The sequence below is a fragment of the Liolophura sinensis genome, chromosome 1, assembly GCF_032854445.1.
Source record: "Liolophura sinensis isolate JHLJ2023 chromosome 1, CUHK_Ljap_v2, whole genome shotgun sequence".
NCBI classification, from domain to species: Eukaryota; Metazoa; Mollusca; class Polyplacophora; order Chitonida; family Chitonidae; genus Liolophura; species Liolophura sinensis.
In genome coordinates this window covers 83,184,810-83,201,174 of record NC_088295.1, presented here as the reverse complement: position 1 = coordinate 83,201,174, position 16,365 = coordinate 83,184,810, and the positions used below count along the sequence as shown (strand labels likewise).

The following is a 16,365-nucleotide window of genomic DNA, read 5'->3' as shown; positions in this document are numbered from 1 at the left end:
CCTGATCCTCTCGCATCACCTCAAATCAGTTTTGTGTTGTTTATATAATGTTAAAAGTTACTCACGACCTAAACTGGCTGGATTTCCCTCAAACGTTGAGTCGTTCACGACTAGTGTTAACCCATATCTCCGCCCACGAAGAACACGAGCTACGAGTTCAAACCCGGCTTGGACAGGGAGTTTGTAGATTCCTTGTTCAAAGTGTTCCAGGGGACTGGGTGACAATAAACACGCGACGTTTGCACGGTCTTATGTTTTGATGAAGGCCAACGGCTTCAGTCAGTATAATGTGAACAGGCTATCTGTACACCACGCTTGGACAAGCTTGTCAGTAACTTACCAAAGGTCTGTGGGTCGCTCCGGAACTCTGGATTCTTCCGCCCTTAAAACTCTCTGGAAACTGTGGCGCTGACGGTTGAATGGTCATTGGCGATGCAAAAACAAAAGACCATGTTCTTTTCATAATGGTTTCGAAAACACAACTTGCATATGAGTATGGATGTTACTTTGTCCGGTTTTTTGTTCGTTCTCTCATTTATTATACGTTTGTCATCAGTCACTGGTAGATAACGTTTTTGTGGTAATCTTTGGAAATATCCTGTCCTACACTAAACATATCAGAAATCAATATTTCCCCCATTCAGGCAGGCAAACTTCTTTTTTTTTTTTTATAAATTCCTATCCAAGCAAAAGTCAGAATCTCCCGGCAGGTATAGACCTTTACGTGGGTAGTTAGGTCTGTGTTGTGCACATCAGTAATTCATACCAGTATGGGTAACTTATACGTTAACATGTCATATATAGATATTTACTGGTTAGGAAGACATATTTCTGAAGCGCGGGGTACATTAACTGTAAGGAAGGGTTGGTAACAAATACCACATACATTCATGAGAGGGATTTTAAGCCCAACGGACTTCAAATATCAGAGGAGACGAATTTGTTTAAACTCTCAGTGGACAGTCAACATTATCACACACGCTGACCATCTACCGGTAACCCACAAGGGTAACACATAATGATCATCTTGTGATGTGGAGAGATGCATCTAGCCTACAATGACATTTTCAGAGAAAGGGCTTAGTTTGTAACATTTAAAGCTGACCCCATAATAGGAGGTAGGAATGAAACTTTGAACACAGCATGTGAGCATTCGCTCTAAGATTCGAGATCCATTTCCAGAAAAGGCTTCGTGATCTGAATGTTAGACGGCTCATCCTTCAGTTGTGAAGATCAGTGGCTAATAAATACAGCTGACGGCGACAGTCGTGAGCAAGAATCGACAGCAGTCGTCTCGTGGGTTAACGATACAGAGCGAAGGGCAAACTTCATATTGGAGAACCACGGACCTGCTATATGTTCCCTGGTTACGAGACCTTCCATTAGTGTAACAGTAGACCCACTGATGGCGTACGTCACAAATCTTGTATTGATTGCAAGGGGTAGTGACTTGAACACGGAATAAGAGGAATTAATAAAAGAACATCGTCTGTGTTCGTTTAGACCTGATTAGGTTTCTAGTGTGGCCTATCACTGACAGACATCTATACAGTCCCCCCTCCTAGTCCAGTTGGTTTATTTGCTTTTAAATGGCTTCAACGGACCCAGAAATTCATCTTGCTCTCAGACAGGGTGCCTGGCATCTGGTAACAGACGCCATGTTTAACTGAAGGAATAACTCACAGGTCTCTGGATTGTTGGGTTTCAACAACACTTTTCATTTATTCTCAAATCCCATGTACTCTCAAACCCCTGGTTTGGTATATACGGAATGTGTCACCGTGTGTGATTGGGTCTGTGGTATGATTGCCTGTGTATGACTGGGTCTGTGGTATGATTGCCTGTGTGAGATTGGGTCTGTGATATGATTGGCTGTGTGTGATTGGGTCTGTGGCATGATTTCCTGTGTGTGATTGGGTCTGTGGTATGATTGACTGTGTGTGACTGGGTCTGTGGTATGATTGCCTGTGTGAGATTGGGTCTGTGATATGATTGGCTGTGTGTGATTGGGTCTCTGGTATGATTTCCTGTGTGTGATTGGGTCTGTGATATGATTGCCTGTGTTTGACCGGGTCTGTGGTATGATTGCCTGTGTGAGATTGGGTCTGTGATATGATTGGCTGTGTGTGATTGGGTCTGTGGTATGATTGCCTGTGTTTGACTGGGTCTGTGGTATGATTGCCTGTGTGTGATTGGGTCTGTGGTATGATTGCCTGTGTTTGACGGGGTCTGTGGTATGATTGCCTGTGTGAGATTGGGTCTGTGATATGATTGGCTGTGTGTGACCGGGTCTGTGGTATGATTTCCTGTGTGTGATTGGGTCTGTGGTATGATTGCGGAGTAAACATTTTAACCATAACGTATTTAATATCTATACACGGAGCCACAATCATGATTTTCTGTGAAGCTTCCACTGTCGTTTCTGGGGAAACATTATTACTTGCAAAACAAAAGCAAATACCTTTATATACACCGAGACAGAAAACAGATACCGTAGATGTTGGACATTCTTATTGATTAATAACATTTGCCATTGTTGGGTGACTAATGAAGGCAAACCCGTTAATGGTAGCATCAAGTGCTTTCTTATACATTTGATTGAGAAAACACGTGCTCTTCAAATTCGATATACTGAAACTCTTCACAGTATAGACATGCCACTTATAATATAAAAATCTGAAATGAGGAAACGGATATTCTATTGATATCCATAACTCAAACAGATTCGAAATTTATGTCTCGTCAGAGACAAATGATACTCGTTAAGTGAAACTGCAAACGTTATTTACTTTTATGATGAGAAAACTGAAGTTATTTCTACGTATTTCAGAGATCAGATTCCCCATCCTATTACATTACTGAGCCTGAAGACCTAGAAAAAAGAGAATAAGTTTGAAATTTACTTTCAAAGAGAAGCTATACATTTTTCACATGGTAATAAAGGACAGATAAACATCACATACACACCGCTTAAGCAGATAGGGATTTTTAAGCAAATGGCTGCTCGAAAAACAAGCTTGTAAATTAAATTTTCTTCAGCGACTCGTCTTTACGTTTCACAAATAGAAAAAAAGGAACAACCCCTTGGAAAATTTACCATGAGAAGAGGTTCGAGTCCATGGACTAAACTAGACTCATAATCTGTTTGCCTGGGAATGTCATAGCCATTTCCACTGCATCTTTGTCTTCTGTAATACCACATTCGATGGAAGTATATCGTCATAAATAAATACGATGCATTGTAGAATTTTGTGAACGTCCTATTTTCGATTTCATCGAGAGAAGTTGAACTGGGTGTTCTTCAGCTTTACGCGGAAAATAACAGTGTGGTCGAAAAGGTTTACACGTGATCAAACGGTGTCAGATTGAACGTGGAAACAAGGCGTCTCGTTGAGTGAGATGGATAAATGGAGCAATGTTCGTATCCTGTGCCACTGCCGTCTTAGATTGATCAGAAAGTCGCTGTGACAGGCTTTCAAATGGAGGGGACCTGCCCAGTGGCTGTTGTGTCCCGCAGTTGACCAGACCCTGGTTTAAGTTCTCATTAGGTTTGCCTGTGGTTCCCTCAAGATACCCCAAAACTCTCGGAAGCCAATCCGTCTCCGTATATTGCCAGACTTACCCATTCCATTAAGGCTAGCCACGATGACAAATCGGTTTACTGGTCTGCTCGATCAACCAAATTAAGATGGCCTCCTGGCAAAACGATCGGAAGCAGTCAAATACACGTGACCTGCCTTGACTTAGTTTATTTATTTATTTATTTGATTGGTGTTTAACTGCACACTCAAAAATCTTTCACTTATATGAGGGCGATCACTGGGTGGAAGAAACCGAAGTAAACCCCGGAGTAAACGACCGCCCTTTGGTAAGCGCCTGACTGAGTATAAACTACACTTAATTTTTGATTTATTTGAAAAGTATTTAAAGAAATACGCAAGAATCTACTACTTATATCGTGTATAAACTATCACTGTTATGTTTCCGAAACCAAACAAAAAAAAAGAAACCTTGACTTAAAACTGGAGTCTAACTGGATTCACGTCTGGGGACTTGTTTGTGATATAGTCAAATGAGCCTGCGAGAGACCTTATTGGATTTGAACTTAATAAATAGAAATATTATTTTAGGTTTTACAGCCGTACTTTGAAACACATCAGACTCATGATGTTGTTTGTAGAATCGATTTGTCGAATATTACGTGCTGAATGACCAATAAACAACTATATTTCCGCTGAATTTCAATGACGGCACACACGTTACGCATTTAATTTATTTATTTGATTGCTGTATTACGCCGTACTCAAGAAAATTTCACTTGTACGACGGCGGCCAGCATTATGGTGGGAGGAAACCTGGTAGAGCCCGGTGGAAACCCACGACCATCCGCAGGTTGCTGTCAGACCTTCCCACGTCCCATTACACATTTGTGAAAATCTTCAAGTTAGTACGACATACAGGTATTCCACCGTACGAATGAGTCACCTTGCACGCGCTGTGAAGTGCATGATACAGGTGATATGTCTCGACGATGATACAAGTGATATTCCGTGACGGTGATACACGTGATATTCCCTGGCAATGATACAAGTGATACTCCCTGATGGTGATGCACGTGATATTCCCTGACGGTGATGCATGTGATATGTCTCGACGATGATATAGGTGATATTCCCTAACGGTGATACATGTGATATACCATGACGGTGATACAGGTGATATGCCCTGACGGTGATATAGGTAATATGTCCTGACGGTGATGCAATTGATATGTCCTGACGATGATACAGGTCATATATCCTGACGCTGATACAGGTGATATGCTTTGACGATGATACAAGGGATGTGTCCTGAAGATGATAAGGTAATATACCTTAACGTGATACATCTAATTACCAGGAAGAGGAACTGTGTTTGGCGTTCTCCATGTTCTTAACACAATTTTTCCTCGAACTTTATGGGCGGGAATCCAGGAGATGTGCTATGACAAGTGAAGTTCAATATCTGAGAATAGTTTGCCATGTTAAAAATGTCAAATCAATAATAAATATGCCTTTTGTGAGCACAAGTTTAATGCTTTCCTAACGTGATGGCAAAAAAACATGGCAATTCATCTGTCTTTGAGGGTAGCACTAAGAAAAGCTCTGTTAATGACAGCGCAGCCTGGAAAGTGATATGATAACGATTACCAGACTTCTTCTACAAAGTAACTGAGCTGAATAAGTTTTGATATCAGGTTCTAAGACAAAATGTCCTACATGTATTACCAATAGGACTGCTAAGGAAAAGGTACATTTTAGCCGAACATTTAGCCTTCCTTGTTAAAATGTAATTTTTTTCACATTCGTCTTTGTTTAATAATGATTTTGTTCTCGCCGTAAACCGTTTCACAACCGACAGTTTACGAACAGTGAACGTTGTTGCTTTTTGTTACTCCATGTGTAGTAATCATTGTATCATTACACAACTATGCATATAGTAATATATCCAAGCTCTTACGTCCATTTGTGATCAACGCGTCCACTTTTTGGCGCCTAGCGGTTTTCTCGGCCCGTGGCAATTGGTGAAATTTTCGATACCTTTCTGATAGTAGGAATTCTCAGTCATGTAAGCATTTTTCATTTGATCGCTAACACAAATTCAAAAGACAATTTGAAAAAAATATAGAGCATAAATTTCACTGAATAAGACTATAAACCTGGACCTGAAAAATCAAATGCAAGATTTTGAAATGAAGGGTATATAACCAGATTTCACATGAACTTCTTTTATTTGGAAACAAGATGACCAAGTAAAATGTTTGGTTAGTCGTCTCCGTGACGGCAGTAGGGTACGTCCTATTTTAGGATGTTCTTATATCAAGCTTAATATTTACTGTCCAGATTTTATAAATATAACTTAAGTCGCTTATTTCTATGAAAAGCGGTATAAGGCTTCTAGCTTGCAGAGTGGGGGTGTAGCGTTGACCCTAGGTAAAACATATACACAGTGCTGTCGTCTAAAGTGATCTAAATCACATAACATTGCCATTTTTGAACATATAGCTTGGACTGTTCCGATGCAAGCTGGACAAAGAGTTCATTCCTTCAGAGGCGGATACTAATATCAGCCTGTTTTGCCGCTTGTATTCATCCAAACCTAATAGAGTGTGTTATAAAAGACGAGATTGCGTGAAGACGACACAGTGTAGGCAGTCAATAGGCCGATACCAGAATGACAGATCTCCCCCGAGATTGTCTGGGCTACAGCTAATTTATACGGCTGATGAGTAGACTGCCTTCAAACCTATCTTGTCTGTGTCATTTCCTCCCAAGACGCTCCCTGCGGCGCCTGATTTATACACATTTACCCTGCCTGGGATTTAATGGACGTTTGGCAATATGACAACATATCCTTGTCTTGGCCCTTAGTTGACACATCACGGTTCAATGTCTGCTGTTAAATGTAGGGCACTGGACACATTGTTTTTCACCGACACTCTTGCCTTTTACCAAGCCACACGTTGTTGAACCGACCATATGCATGTACAACCAGAAACATGAGTACAGGTTGACAGATGATACATCAAATCCGTCAGTACCATTCTTTTCTATTTACAAAAGTATAATTTCTCTTCTTTGCAGTGTATAGTATTACTGATGACTGCCATCAGCTTAAAAAAACGATGGGTAACAATATCTTTTGAACTAGGGTGTAGTCCATGAGTTGGGTTGAGGAAATGGGCGTGCGCGATTGCCGACCAAGCATCAGGTGGCTTGTTAGAGCAGTGGGTGGGACTTGTAGAGCCTAGGGAGAGGCACCTGAGGAACTGTTAACGGAATCAGATAATTAAGTCTGTTCGACACCTGTACCTCTCCAGAGAAAGAACTATCAGCCAAATTTGTACCTCTCCAAGCAAGCAGTTATCAGCTAAATGTATACCTCTCAAAGAATAAATTTAAAAAATGAGATATTAGCCGTGCAGAAAAACCTTATAGGTTCATATGCGTTGCTTTCTACTATGCACTACTGATGACGCAAAAACAATACAGTACATAGGAAACAGGACTGTCCTACAGGGCTGTGTGACGCACATCTGTGGTTAAGTTTGTTTAAAAGTACACGATTTGGATACTGATTTAATTCAAAATTAAAAACTGTGGGCTGCTTCTGTTTGCATGACTCTTAAAGATGTATTTTATACACATGAGTAGTTTTTGGGTGGTTTGTGTTGAACGTTGTTTTAGGAATTTTACGTGCAATTATTGACCGTCCATTTTGTTTGACAACTTTTCTGCGAATGCCTGTTGTGACGTCTACATTTTAAAGTTGCGAATTTTATTGGATGAGCTGTTGACGGGTGTTACAAACCCAAGGACTGGATAAAGACTAACATTGGTGACTTTGGCCATTTGTTTCTCACAAGCACTATATACATTTCGGTACATCGGGTCATTCATTTACTGTCTAATTAACGCTTACATACAGCCATTCCCATGACCGCTGCTGTGGCCCAAGGGCTTGCTATTGGCGCCTTCCCAGAAGCGTATTGGGGGAACGACTGGCCAAAAAAAGGCACTGCCTTTAACCGATCAGAGCTACTGAAATTGCTTTGGATAATGAGACCGGGGAAGGCGTAAATCTTCTCAGACTGACAGGATCGCCATTCACCTCCCCTTACATAAGTAGCCTGGATGTCTTCCTAATGTAAATGATGTGTAAACATCTCTCAGTATATTGGACGCCTTAAATATCATCAGACAGATCACAAGTATGTGTAGTTTACCTGATGTAAGGCTTGTTCAGTGTGGCCTTGTCTCCCAGCTGATGGTATGGCAATAATTTCATTAATTAAATGTCCATCAGAAGATTCTCAGGTTTAGAGCCGTTTGCAAAATTGCTGTTTCAGTAAATATATATCCAAATCAACCTCCTGTATAAGTGTTGTAACACCCTTTCTACTAGAGTATGTACATATATCATTATGAATAAAATCGCCACGTTAGATAAATGAATTGTTGAAGTTAAGGCGCATGTGAGATACACAACGTTTGTTAACAATTTATATTCTGTCATGGATAATGATTTCGATATTAATTAAATTTGTACGACAAAAAATTCTTTGCTTCTTTTTGGGAACATTGAACATGTTTCTGGCAACATTTCTTAATATAAATCCATTCTATACATGTGTAGTTCTTTAGCAGTTTCTTATTATTGACTTTGAACGTCCACCATGGTTGACAATATTTAAACAAATGTCTATAACAACACCTAGATCTAAACCTTACACTCGATGAGATTTTCCACCCTATGTTTTTCATCTGTTTATGCCGCATATAACCATGGTAATTACACATGGCGGAAATGGTAATTTTGTGCGACTGGCCTGAAGGCGTGATGGGGATTACTCGAAATGAACCATTATCTTTCCAGCCCACATCAATAGTTTACTCTGCCATAGGCTGACCGCTGGCGGCTTTGACCTCTTCAGGAACAGGAAAATATTTTATCGGTGGATTCTGCTGTCCTGAACGGGGCATCCTGGCTCATGAATGTGTAGATAGCCGATTAGATGAGCACGATCTGATCTCGGAGCACGGACTTCGGTATAGGTAACATAAGCCTGTTGGTCACGCAAATCGATCTTCTAGTCGCTTCTTAGCTGTATTTGGTGACACCGCTCTGCGATCCGTCTGGTAGAATTAATGACCTATGTTAAATTTGGTGGTGCAAACAATTAAGTTTGGTTGGCTTGATAGCAGTTCTTCCTTTAGAGATCTATCAAGCTGTGTCGATACGACTCGGAAAGGCGTTCTCTAAACCATGACGTAAATCAATAGCACTAACCCTAGGTGTGCTACAGAGCGGGGGGATCAGGATCAGATCGAAAACCGATTCGTTATGACAGGCGTTTGTCGCTACGCTATATTCCAACTTCATGTCAAAAGGATTCCTGCCCCCGTGTCTACCAATCCTTCCAGTGGCCGTTTTCACTGTGGGATTTCACCGTGTGATAGGTTGAACTGATGCAAGCTGGGATCAGACTCAGACGTTATGGGCTACATAACTACGGGGTCTCCCTTGTAATAGAGGGGACACGTCACGGCACTGGTACAAGCGAACTCGGCATAATCCACTGAAATCGAATGTGGTACAGTTTTGCCTGCATGGTTTGATTTGGTTTGGCTCATTGTGGTATACAGCGTCGTGAAAGGATGGGCAAAAAGCATGCAGTAACAACTGCCGTGGCGTGGAGATTTACGTCGGTAACATTACCCTTGATTGTCCCTTTTTTCTATGTTAATGTTATTATTATAATATGGCTGCAATTGGGTCGCCGTTCAAAGGGGGTGGGTGGGGGGGGGGGGGGGGGGGACATCTTAACTAATTTTATTGCTCTTCGACTACTTTGCTAGAATTAGATCGCTGAACATAATGGCTGAAGTCATTTTTACAGTAATATTTTTGGGTTGTTTTGAGACCTTTTTCACGCTTCAAGGTTTATTGAACATTCCAATTACTTAACTAAAATTGCTGTACCTTGTGCATAATTATTTTCCTCGCCATTTCCTTCCTTCGCCAGAAGTTTTTAAGAGCTGTCATAAATTTTTGTTTTTTTTCAATACATGTCAAACTTAGGATCCAGTGAATGTTTAAATCGATAACACGTATGTAGCAGTATATATTCACACAAAGTGGTTTTGCCTCATGTTAACCGTTATTGTCAGCGAGGGGTTTCGGAAACGGATACGGAAGCCTATTACAACTCATTGATGTTGGCATTTGGTAGTTTGCCGTAGTGGCCAAGCTAAAGGCCATGTCGGAGACAGTGTGTGTGTGTGTGCAGTTAGCTAGTCTAGGATTTATTCCACCTTCTTGGTGTCCCCGGGGCTGAAGTTCAAACACCTTCAGACTGTGGTCTGTGTGCTTCTTCAACAGCCATATAAGGGAATGGATAAATACAGCCTTGACACTCCGTGCTTTAGAGAGTGATATTTCCATGGCAAGTCCCCAATTAATGGTATTTGTATTAAACGTGTCAAATATATTACGAGCATATCTGGATAATGCTTGTAGCGCCTGCACAGCTCATGTTAGGATTTTCTCAGTATACACAGCTATAACGTTGACGTGATCGGCATTGCTGTGCACGTGCCCCCTTACTTCGTTCCTTACCGATCTGCTTCTTTTATTCAGATCATGGATTACAGTTAACGGCAACCGTGATGAAGATGTATCTACACTGGCCTAGGTACCATGTCGGCATTCCTGCCTTTATAGTGCCGTTCGGCTGAACATGTACCTTCTGAGGCGAGTGTTCGGAACGGACGGGCGGAACGGGCAGAACGTAGGAATGGAGAGGAGCAAGCTGCTGAGGCGGTTTGGGAAACGGGGAAAGGGCAAAGGTCAATTCAACATGCCCTCAGGTGTGGCTGTGACGAAATCAGGTGGGTGTTTTGTGACTACTGTCTAGCGCAAACTATCTACATCAAAACCTTCTTTGAGCCAACCTGTGGATGGTCGTGGGTTTCTCCTAGGCTTTGCTCGGTTTCCTTCCACCATAATGCTGGCCACCGTCGTATAAGTGAAATATTCTTGAGAACAGCGTAAAACACAAATCAAACAAATAAACAATTTCTTTGTTCTTGCCCTCGTATGAGTGAATCGGTGTCAAGAGGAGAAATTCATCCGGGATGTTAGGTTGTGGTCATTGGAATGCTGAATGTGGTTATGGCATTGTCTATATATCAGTTATACATACTAAACAACAGACCTGTGTTATCTGTAGTTTTGGTAGACATCAATACAGGTCTTCGTTAAATGGATCTCAGTGCATGTGCACCTGTTTATTAAGTGTGTTCAAAGTTGGAAGTAAAGATTTGGCCTATTTTGTTAAATGAGGACATTTGCATTATAATGTTATATAAAATGTCTTTTCGTAGTGGTATAGACTTCTGTTTAGATTTGATAAATAAAAAGTCTTTTTCGTATATAGATCTAAACATAAATCTACACCACTACGAAAAGAATTTAAGTTTCTTACATGGTAATCAGAGAATACTTCAAATCACAAACTCTGAGAACTGTAGCACTATAGATGTGTCTCTGGCAATATCGTTTTCAAAAAATGAAATTATGACATCGATTAGACCAAACCGAAATTCCCCAACGTAAAACAACACTGTGAACGTAAACTTACGCGGAACAAGACACTGGTTAAAATTAGTTAGGACTATGCTTCGTTTTGCTGCCACTAAAGAGACGTGAGCTACTGATTATAAGCTGAATAGCTCTTTCGAGTGTCCATGATCAAGGTTTCATCAGTGCGGGACAAACAAATACACGTGCCCGTGTTAAAGCATTATCACCCTCGGCAGTTACACACAGTTAAGAAAAATCCGCGTATTTTCACTCCTTGTAACGTCCACTCGTCACATCTGAGACTTTACATGAGTTCGGGGACAGTTTCGAGTAGAAAATTTAGAAAAATACACATTGAGAAATTGGAAAATGACCATGTGTTTTTGTTTATTCTACCTATAACACGTTACGCACATATCCTCGAAACAGCTATCTGGCTTACTGGAACGTTTTCTTGCGTCATATCAGATTCATAATCCATAGATAATCCATTAAAATCCCTTATCCACAGAAAATCCACAGAATCAAATCGCTGTGATAGTTGTGGTTCTGATTTACTTTTTTCTTATTTCATTGGTGCTTAACGCCGGGGGTTAGTGAATATTTCACTTGTGATGAGATTGGTTTGTGGGCGGAACCGAGTCCTCCTATTGTTAGACATACACCTCGGCAAAAAGACCAGAAAGGAAACGCCGATAGCTTGCTTCGAACTCGCCGCCTCCTTGATCATTTCATAAATATATAGGCAGTGTAGCTTGTTGTCTGTTGTCATTACTATGGTTTGTGCGTGTTATATTCAGGTGCTTGCTTGGTTGCCCATACATGTATGTGCAGTTATCGAGGCGGCTAATAATCTTCTGGGTTTTATTCGATATATCTGCCATACAGAACATGTATTCACCCCCGGCTTGTACAGTGGGTTACCCACCTCACAGGTGTTCACCATAAGCTAAATTGGCTGCCAGTAATTATCCGTATTGGCATCTAATATAAGGGCTATAGCTACAAAGTGCTATAATGTCTGCAATTGTATTACATCTGGTCCCCAGCTAATCAAACATCTCGCGGTCCATGCAATCTCCACTGTGATGTAATTCATCTGACCAGTTTTAATTACTGACTATCTAATGCCGCTGCACACATATTTTATTTTGTCTGCTAATATGCTTTGTCTTGTACTTCACGCCAGTGCATTCGTGTGATTTATCTTTTTCTGCCGCAGGGGACATCGTGGTGGCGGATACGGAAAATCACAGAATACAAATATTCACTAGCGAAGGACAACTGAAATGCAAGTTTGGTCTCCAAGGAGCTCTACCACACCAAATAAACTACCCAATGTGTGTTGCCTTGACAACGGATGAAAATGTGGTAGTATCAGATAGTGTTAATGCTGTCGTAAAGATATTTAACTTGAATGGGGAATACATCACTCAGTACGGAACAAATGGAGTGTTCGAATTTCCCTACGGATTAGCCGTCAGTCAGGAAAATTTCTTGGTGGTGACGGATATTTCGAAGCACAGTGTGACTGTGCTGTACCCCAGCGGTGGGGTCAGCCATGCCTTCGGTTCCTACGGCGAGGGTACAAGGCAGCTGGACCATCCTTACTTTGTAGCAGTCAACAGGAACAAGCAAATCATCGTCACAGACTCAGGCAACGGCTGCATAAAACTCTTCCATTTTGAAGGTAGACTTCTTCGGTGCTTTTCTTGGCAGGATTTCCGCTTGCTGGAAGGCCAGATAATCAATCTGTACGGGCTGTGCTCAGATCCCGACGGCAACACCATCTTGGTGTGTAACAGCACGGTGTACATACTGGCGCGGAATGGTCGGCTCTGGGAGATCCTCACCCCCCTAGACGGACTGACTTCACCCAAGTGCATTGCCTACTCCCCCTTAGGTCAACTCGTCCTGACACAGGCAGACTATAGCGGCAGACACGAAGTCTGTTTATTCAAGTACAACAAGGAGGATTACGAATCTCTTAACGCTCTTCTTTTTTATGCTATATCAATATAATAAAGTCATAAGCTTTTTATTTAATGCCACAAAACCGCTCCCATGGTTTCGACGAGTGGTCTGGTTTAGGCATTAGCAAACCTTAGTCTCATAATTTCCATTCACATCGAGATGTATTTCATGGTGGCCAGCACGTCTTGTCTTTGTATAGTTAGACGGGGATTTATTGGCTGTCTACCGTCGTTATGTATGTGTTATATGCAATATTCAAGAGATTCTGTCGGAAATATGCACGGAGTGGTTGAACTGTAGATCTATATCAAATCCATCACACTGTCATTAATCCAATGAGACCGAGGCCAAACTGCCAAAAGACTTGCCTGCAGACTCTACTCGGTCAGGACACAGTCGCCTAATGGTTCTACGCAAACAGCTAATACGTATGTTGCGTAAAACTGTTCCATATCCATGAAGCCGTGGCCTCAGTTCGTATCCAGCTCCTGGAGTCATTGTTTTATGATGCCTCGGTGATTGATCGCCTCCGGGAATAAAAAGGCTTAGATGGGTTTTCTGCGAAGATTTCGGTGGCCATGACGTAAGGTTGATATCGAGATCAACCGGCGCTAACCGTCAAGCAGCTATTTTATTCTGCTGGGTTTGTATAAAGACATTCCACTTCCATCATGTCATATACGTAAGCCTACCCATGTATGCGTGCCATTCTGAGCTGATATGGACGAACCAATAAGCCATCTTCCTGTACAATCCTTTTTGCGGACAGGAAATCGTTACAGCTGTAACAAGCAAACAGGCAATTTGGAGAAAGTGGGTTATGTCTCTTATATACATATAATATGCACAACCCCACTGCTGCTTTTGTATCTTATAGGTCTATACCGTGTACTCCTGACTAACTTACTTCTTACAGAAAGGTTAAAAGACAATGTTCTATAATTCATGAAGGTCCGTTATATGTGGCATTTTTCTTTCCTATACCAAGTCAATCCCTATTAAATATTTTATACATTTCCACAATTTTACTGTCTACTTTTCTTTCATTGTAGTTCTTATGTTGTAAACAATACATCAGCACTGGCTACACTTTAATATAAACAAGCATTTTGAAATTGTAGATGAGACAAATTTTAACTGTTTACTGTGAAACATTTGGTAACACTGCGACCATTTGGTGACACTGGGACAAAAAGCCGTTACGTGGACTTACTCCGTTACTTCGAGGGTCATGTTTTACCTCATGTTTTTCTAAACGTATCGTATATCATTGTCTTCTGATGGAAAGTGTATGTATATAGGAGGCGCATGGTATTTGTATATTAATGCTACATAGTATGAGATTTTTCATTCTTCTGCATTTCAATCTCACCGACCGTTTAATTTACTATACACAAAGAATTTCTAATGCTTCATAACACGTCTTTCAAGCCAGTGATGCCCAAACTATTAAAAACTAGTGGCTTAGTACCAATGAAAGTAGTCAAACAAATCCTTCTCAGCAGAATTTGTTTGTGAAGAAAAGCTTCTCTTTCAAACGGATTTATGAAGTAAAGGCGATATGAAGCAAACGATATGTTGGAGTATAAATGAATAGTACATCCGGTATGATCTATTGTCTTTGCATGTATAGTTGCAAGTATAAAAACATGTTTGGGCATGCCCTTTTCTTTTATGAACTACGAAATATTCATCTGGAAGAAACAGGCTGCGCCATTGTCCTTTAAAATGTTGACGAATGGCCGACTGGAGATATCACCGAGAATGGGAAGTTATTGCAGACTGAAAGGTGCAGGTCCTAAAGATGGGCATTTAATAACAAGAAAGTACAAAAGCTGTAATCGAGTACACGTGACTCGTGTTACTTCGGATACCATGTATCATTTTTACTCACCTGCTTTGTAGCAGAAGTAATATTATATGCATTACGTAACATTTACGCATTGTACATGAGGACCGGCCGCTTCGGTGGCCTAATGGTTAGAACGTCCGCCTCGAAGTCGGGAGACCCCTGGATGTTAGAACACACACACAGACACACACACACACACACACGCCATGGCAGCTCTTCTCCCGTAATGTCTCCACTGCAACGCTCTTAAATGAGGTCATAAACTATATCTAGTTGTTTTTTTGTCGATGGGTTGAGCTAACATGTGCCAAACAGTTCCTTAAGCCTTAACCAAACGATCCTCCACATACCCAAACATGAAGTTTTATGTGAACTGTTGAAATGCTAGTGACATTTTTTACTTGCACCATTGTTACTATATGGTGCATGCAAGAGTTAATAAGGGTTGCTTACTGTTTCTATACCAGATGGGCATGTGTAAAAGAAGATAAATTCTCTAAGGTATGAAACACTATACTGTGCGTATAAATGGACGTATAGAACATAACACAGTGTACGGTCACATTTATTATTAATTCTAAAAGCGCAAAACAAAGCCCCTTGGTAGCTATAGCGTGGATATTTACAGCTAAGTATGGCTCTGTTCTGCGCAGTAAAACTTTTATGAATAATACAAAATGGTTGACCGAACGGACAATTCCATCGCAATGTGCATTCACCTATAATTGCTTGAATATCTGTGTACCTCTTTTGCACGTGAACAGATAATTCAATATATTTAATAATCTGATTGCTTCCGTTTTTCTGGTCACTATAGCGTATCAATCAATGTTCTGGCTCAATGCACTTACAACATTTAGGTATCCGTATGCGTACCGGCACAAACTGCATTATACCGAATGTACAGAGACATTCATTTACTCACATATATATCGACTCGTCTATACTTCTACAATTCTAAAACAATCTACCTGCTAAAGTCCTCTATTTTCTGTTTACAAAAGGTTATACTAAGAACGGCTTTGTAGCAGTAAGTCCATTTATAAACCAAGAAGTGGATTATGTTCACTCGGATTAACACGAACTTAACAAGATAATACATGTCTCAGATGACACGGCTTATATCTGGATGTGTATGCTCATGGGAACGACTAATGCATCAATTTTTGTCGATAATACCAATAAAGAGATCATTGTAACTTTGATATTAGTATAATAGCAATACACCTGATGGGTCCTTGCTTCTATCGTGTCTGTACTTCTTGCCGATAGTAACGTACGCTGGAGTGCTTGATCATTGTACATGCACATCATTTCAAACACGTCTCAAAACATTACCAGAAAAATTACCAAGAGAAGTGTCCAAATTTGACCTCACATACTTCCGAATCGGTGATTTATTGCACTTTCTGGAA

The 16,365-nt window shown here is 40.8% G+C and overlaps 1 protein-coding gene across 1 annotated transcript; it reads left to right on the top strand.

The window, feature by feature from the left end:
* Positions 1-9,152: 9,152 nt before the first annotated feature.
* On the top strand, positions 9,153-13,146 carry LOC135462017 (tripartite motif-containing protein 2-like). The gene is made up of 3 exons (XM_064739347.1): positions 9,153-9,244; positions 10,180-10,430; positions 12,347-13,146. Exons 2-3 carry the CDS (start codon positions 10,280-10,282, stop codon positions 13,144-13,146), a joined length of 951 nt encoding a protein of 316 aa, XP_064595417.1. The 5' UTR covers positions 9,153-9,244; positions 10,180-10,279.
* The last annotated feature ends 3,219 nt before the right edge of the window (positions 13,147-16,365 follow it).

Coding starts and splice junctions, on each gene's coding strand:
- LOC135462017 (XM_064739347.1), top strand. CDS start 10,280: ATGTACCTTCTGAGGCGAGTGTTCGGAACGGACGGGCGGAACGGGCAG. Junction 10,431..12,346: donor TGTGGCTGTGACGAAATCAG/GTGGGTGTTTTG, acceptor TTTCTGCCGCAG/GGGACATCGTGGTGGCGGAT.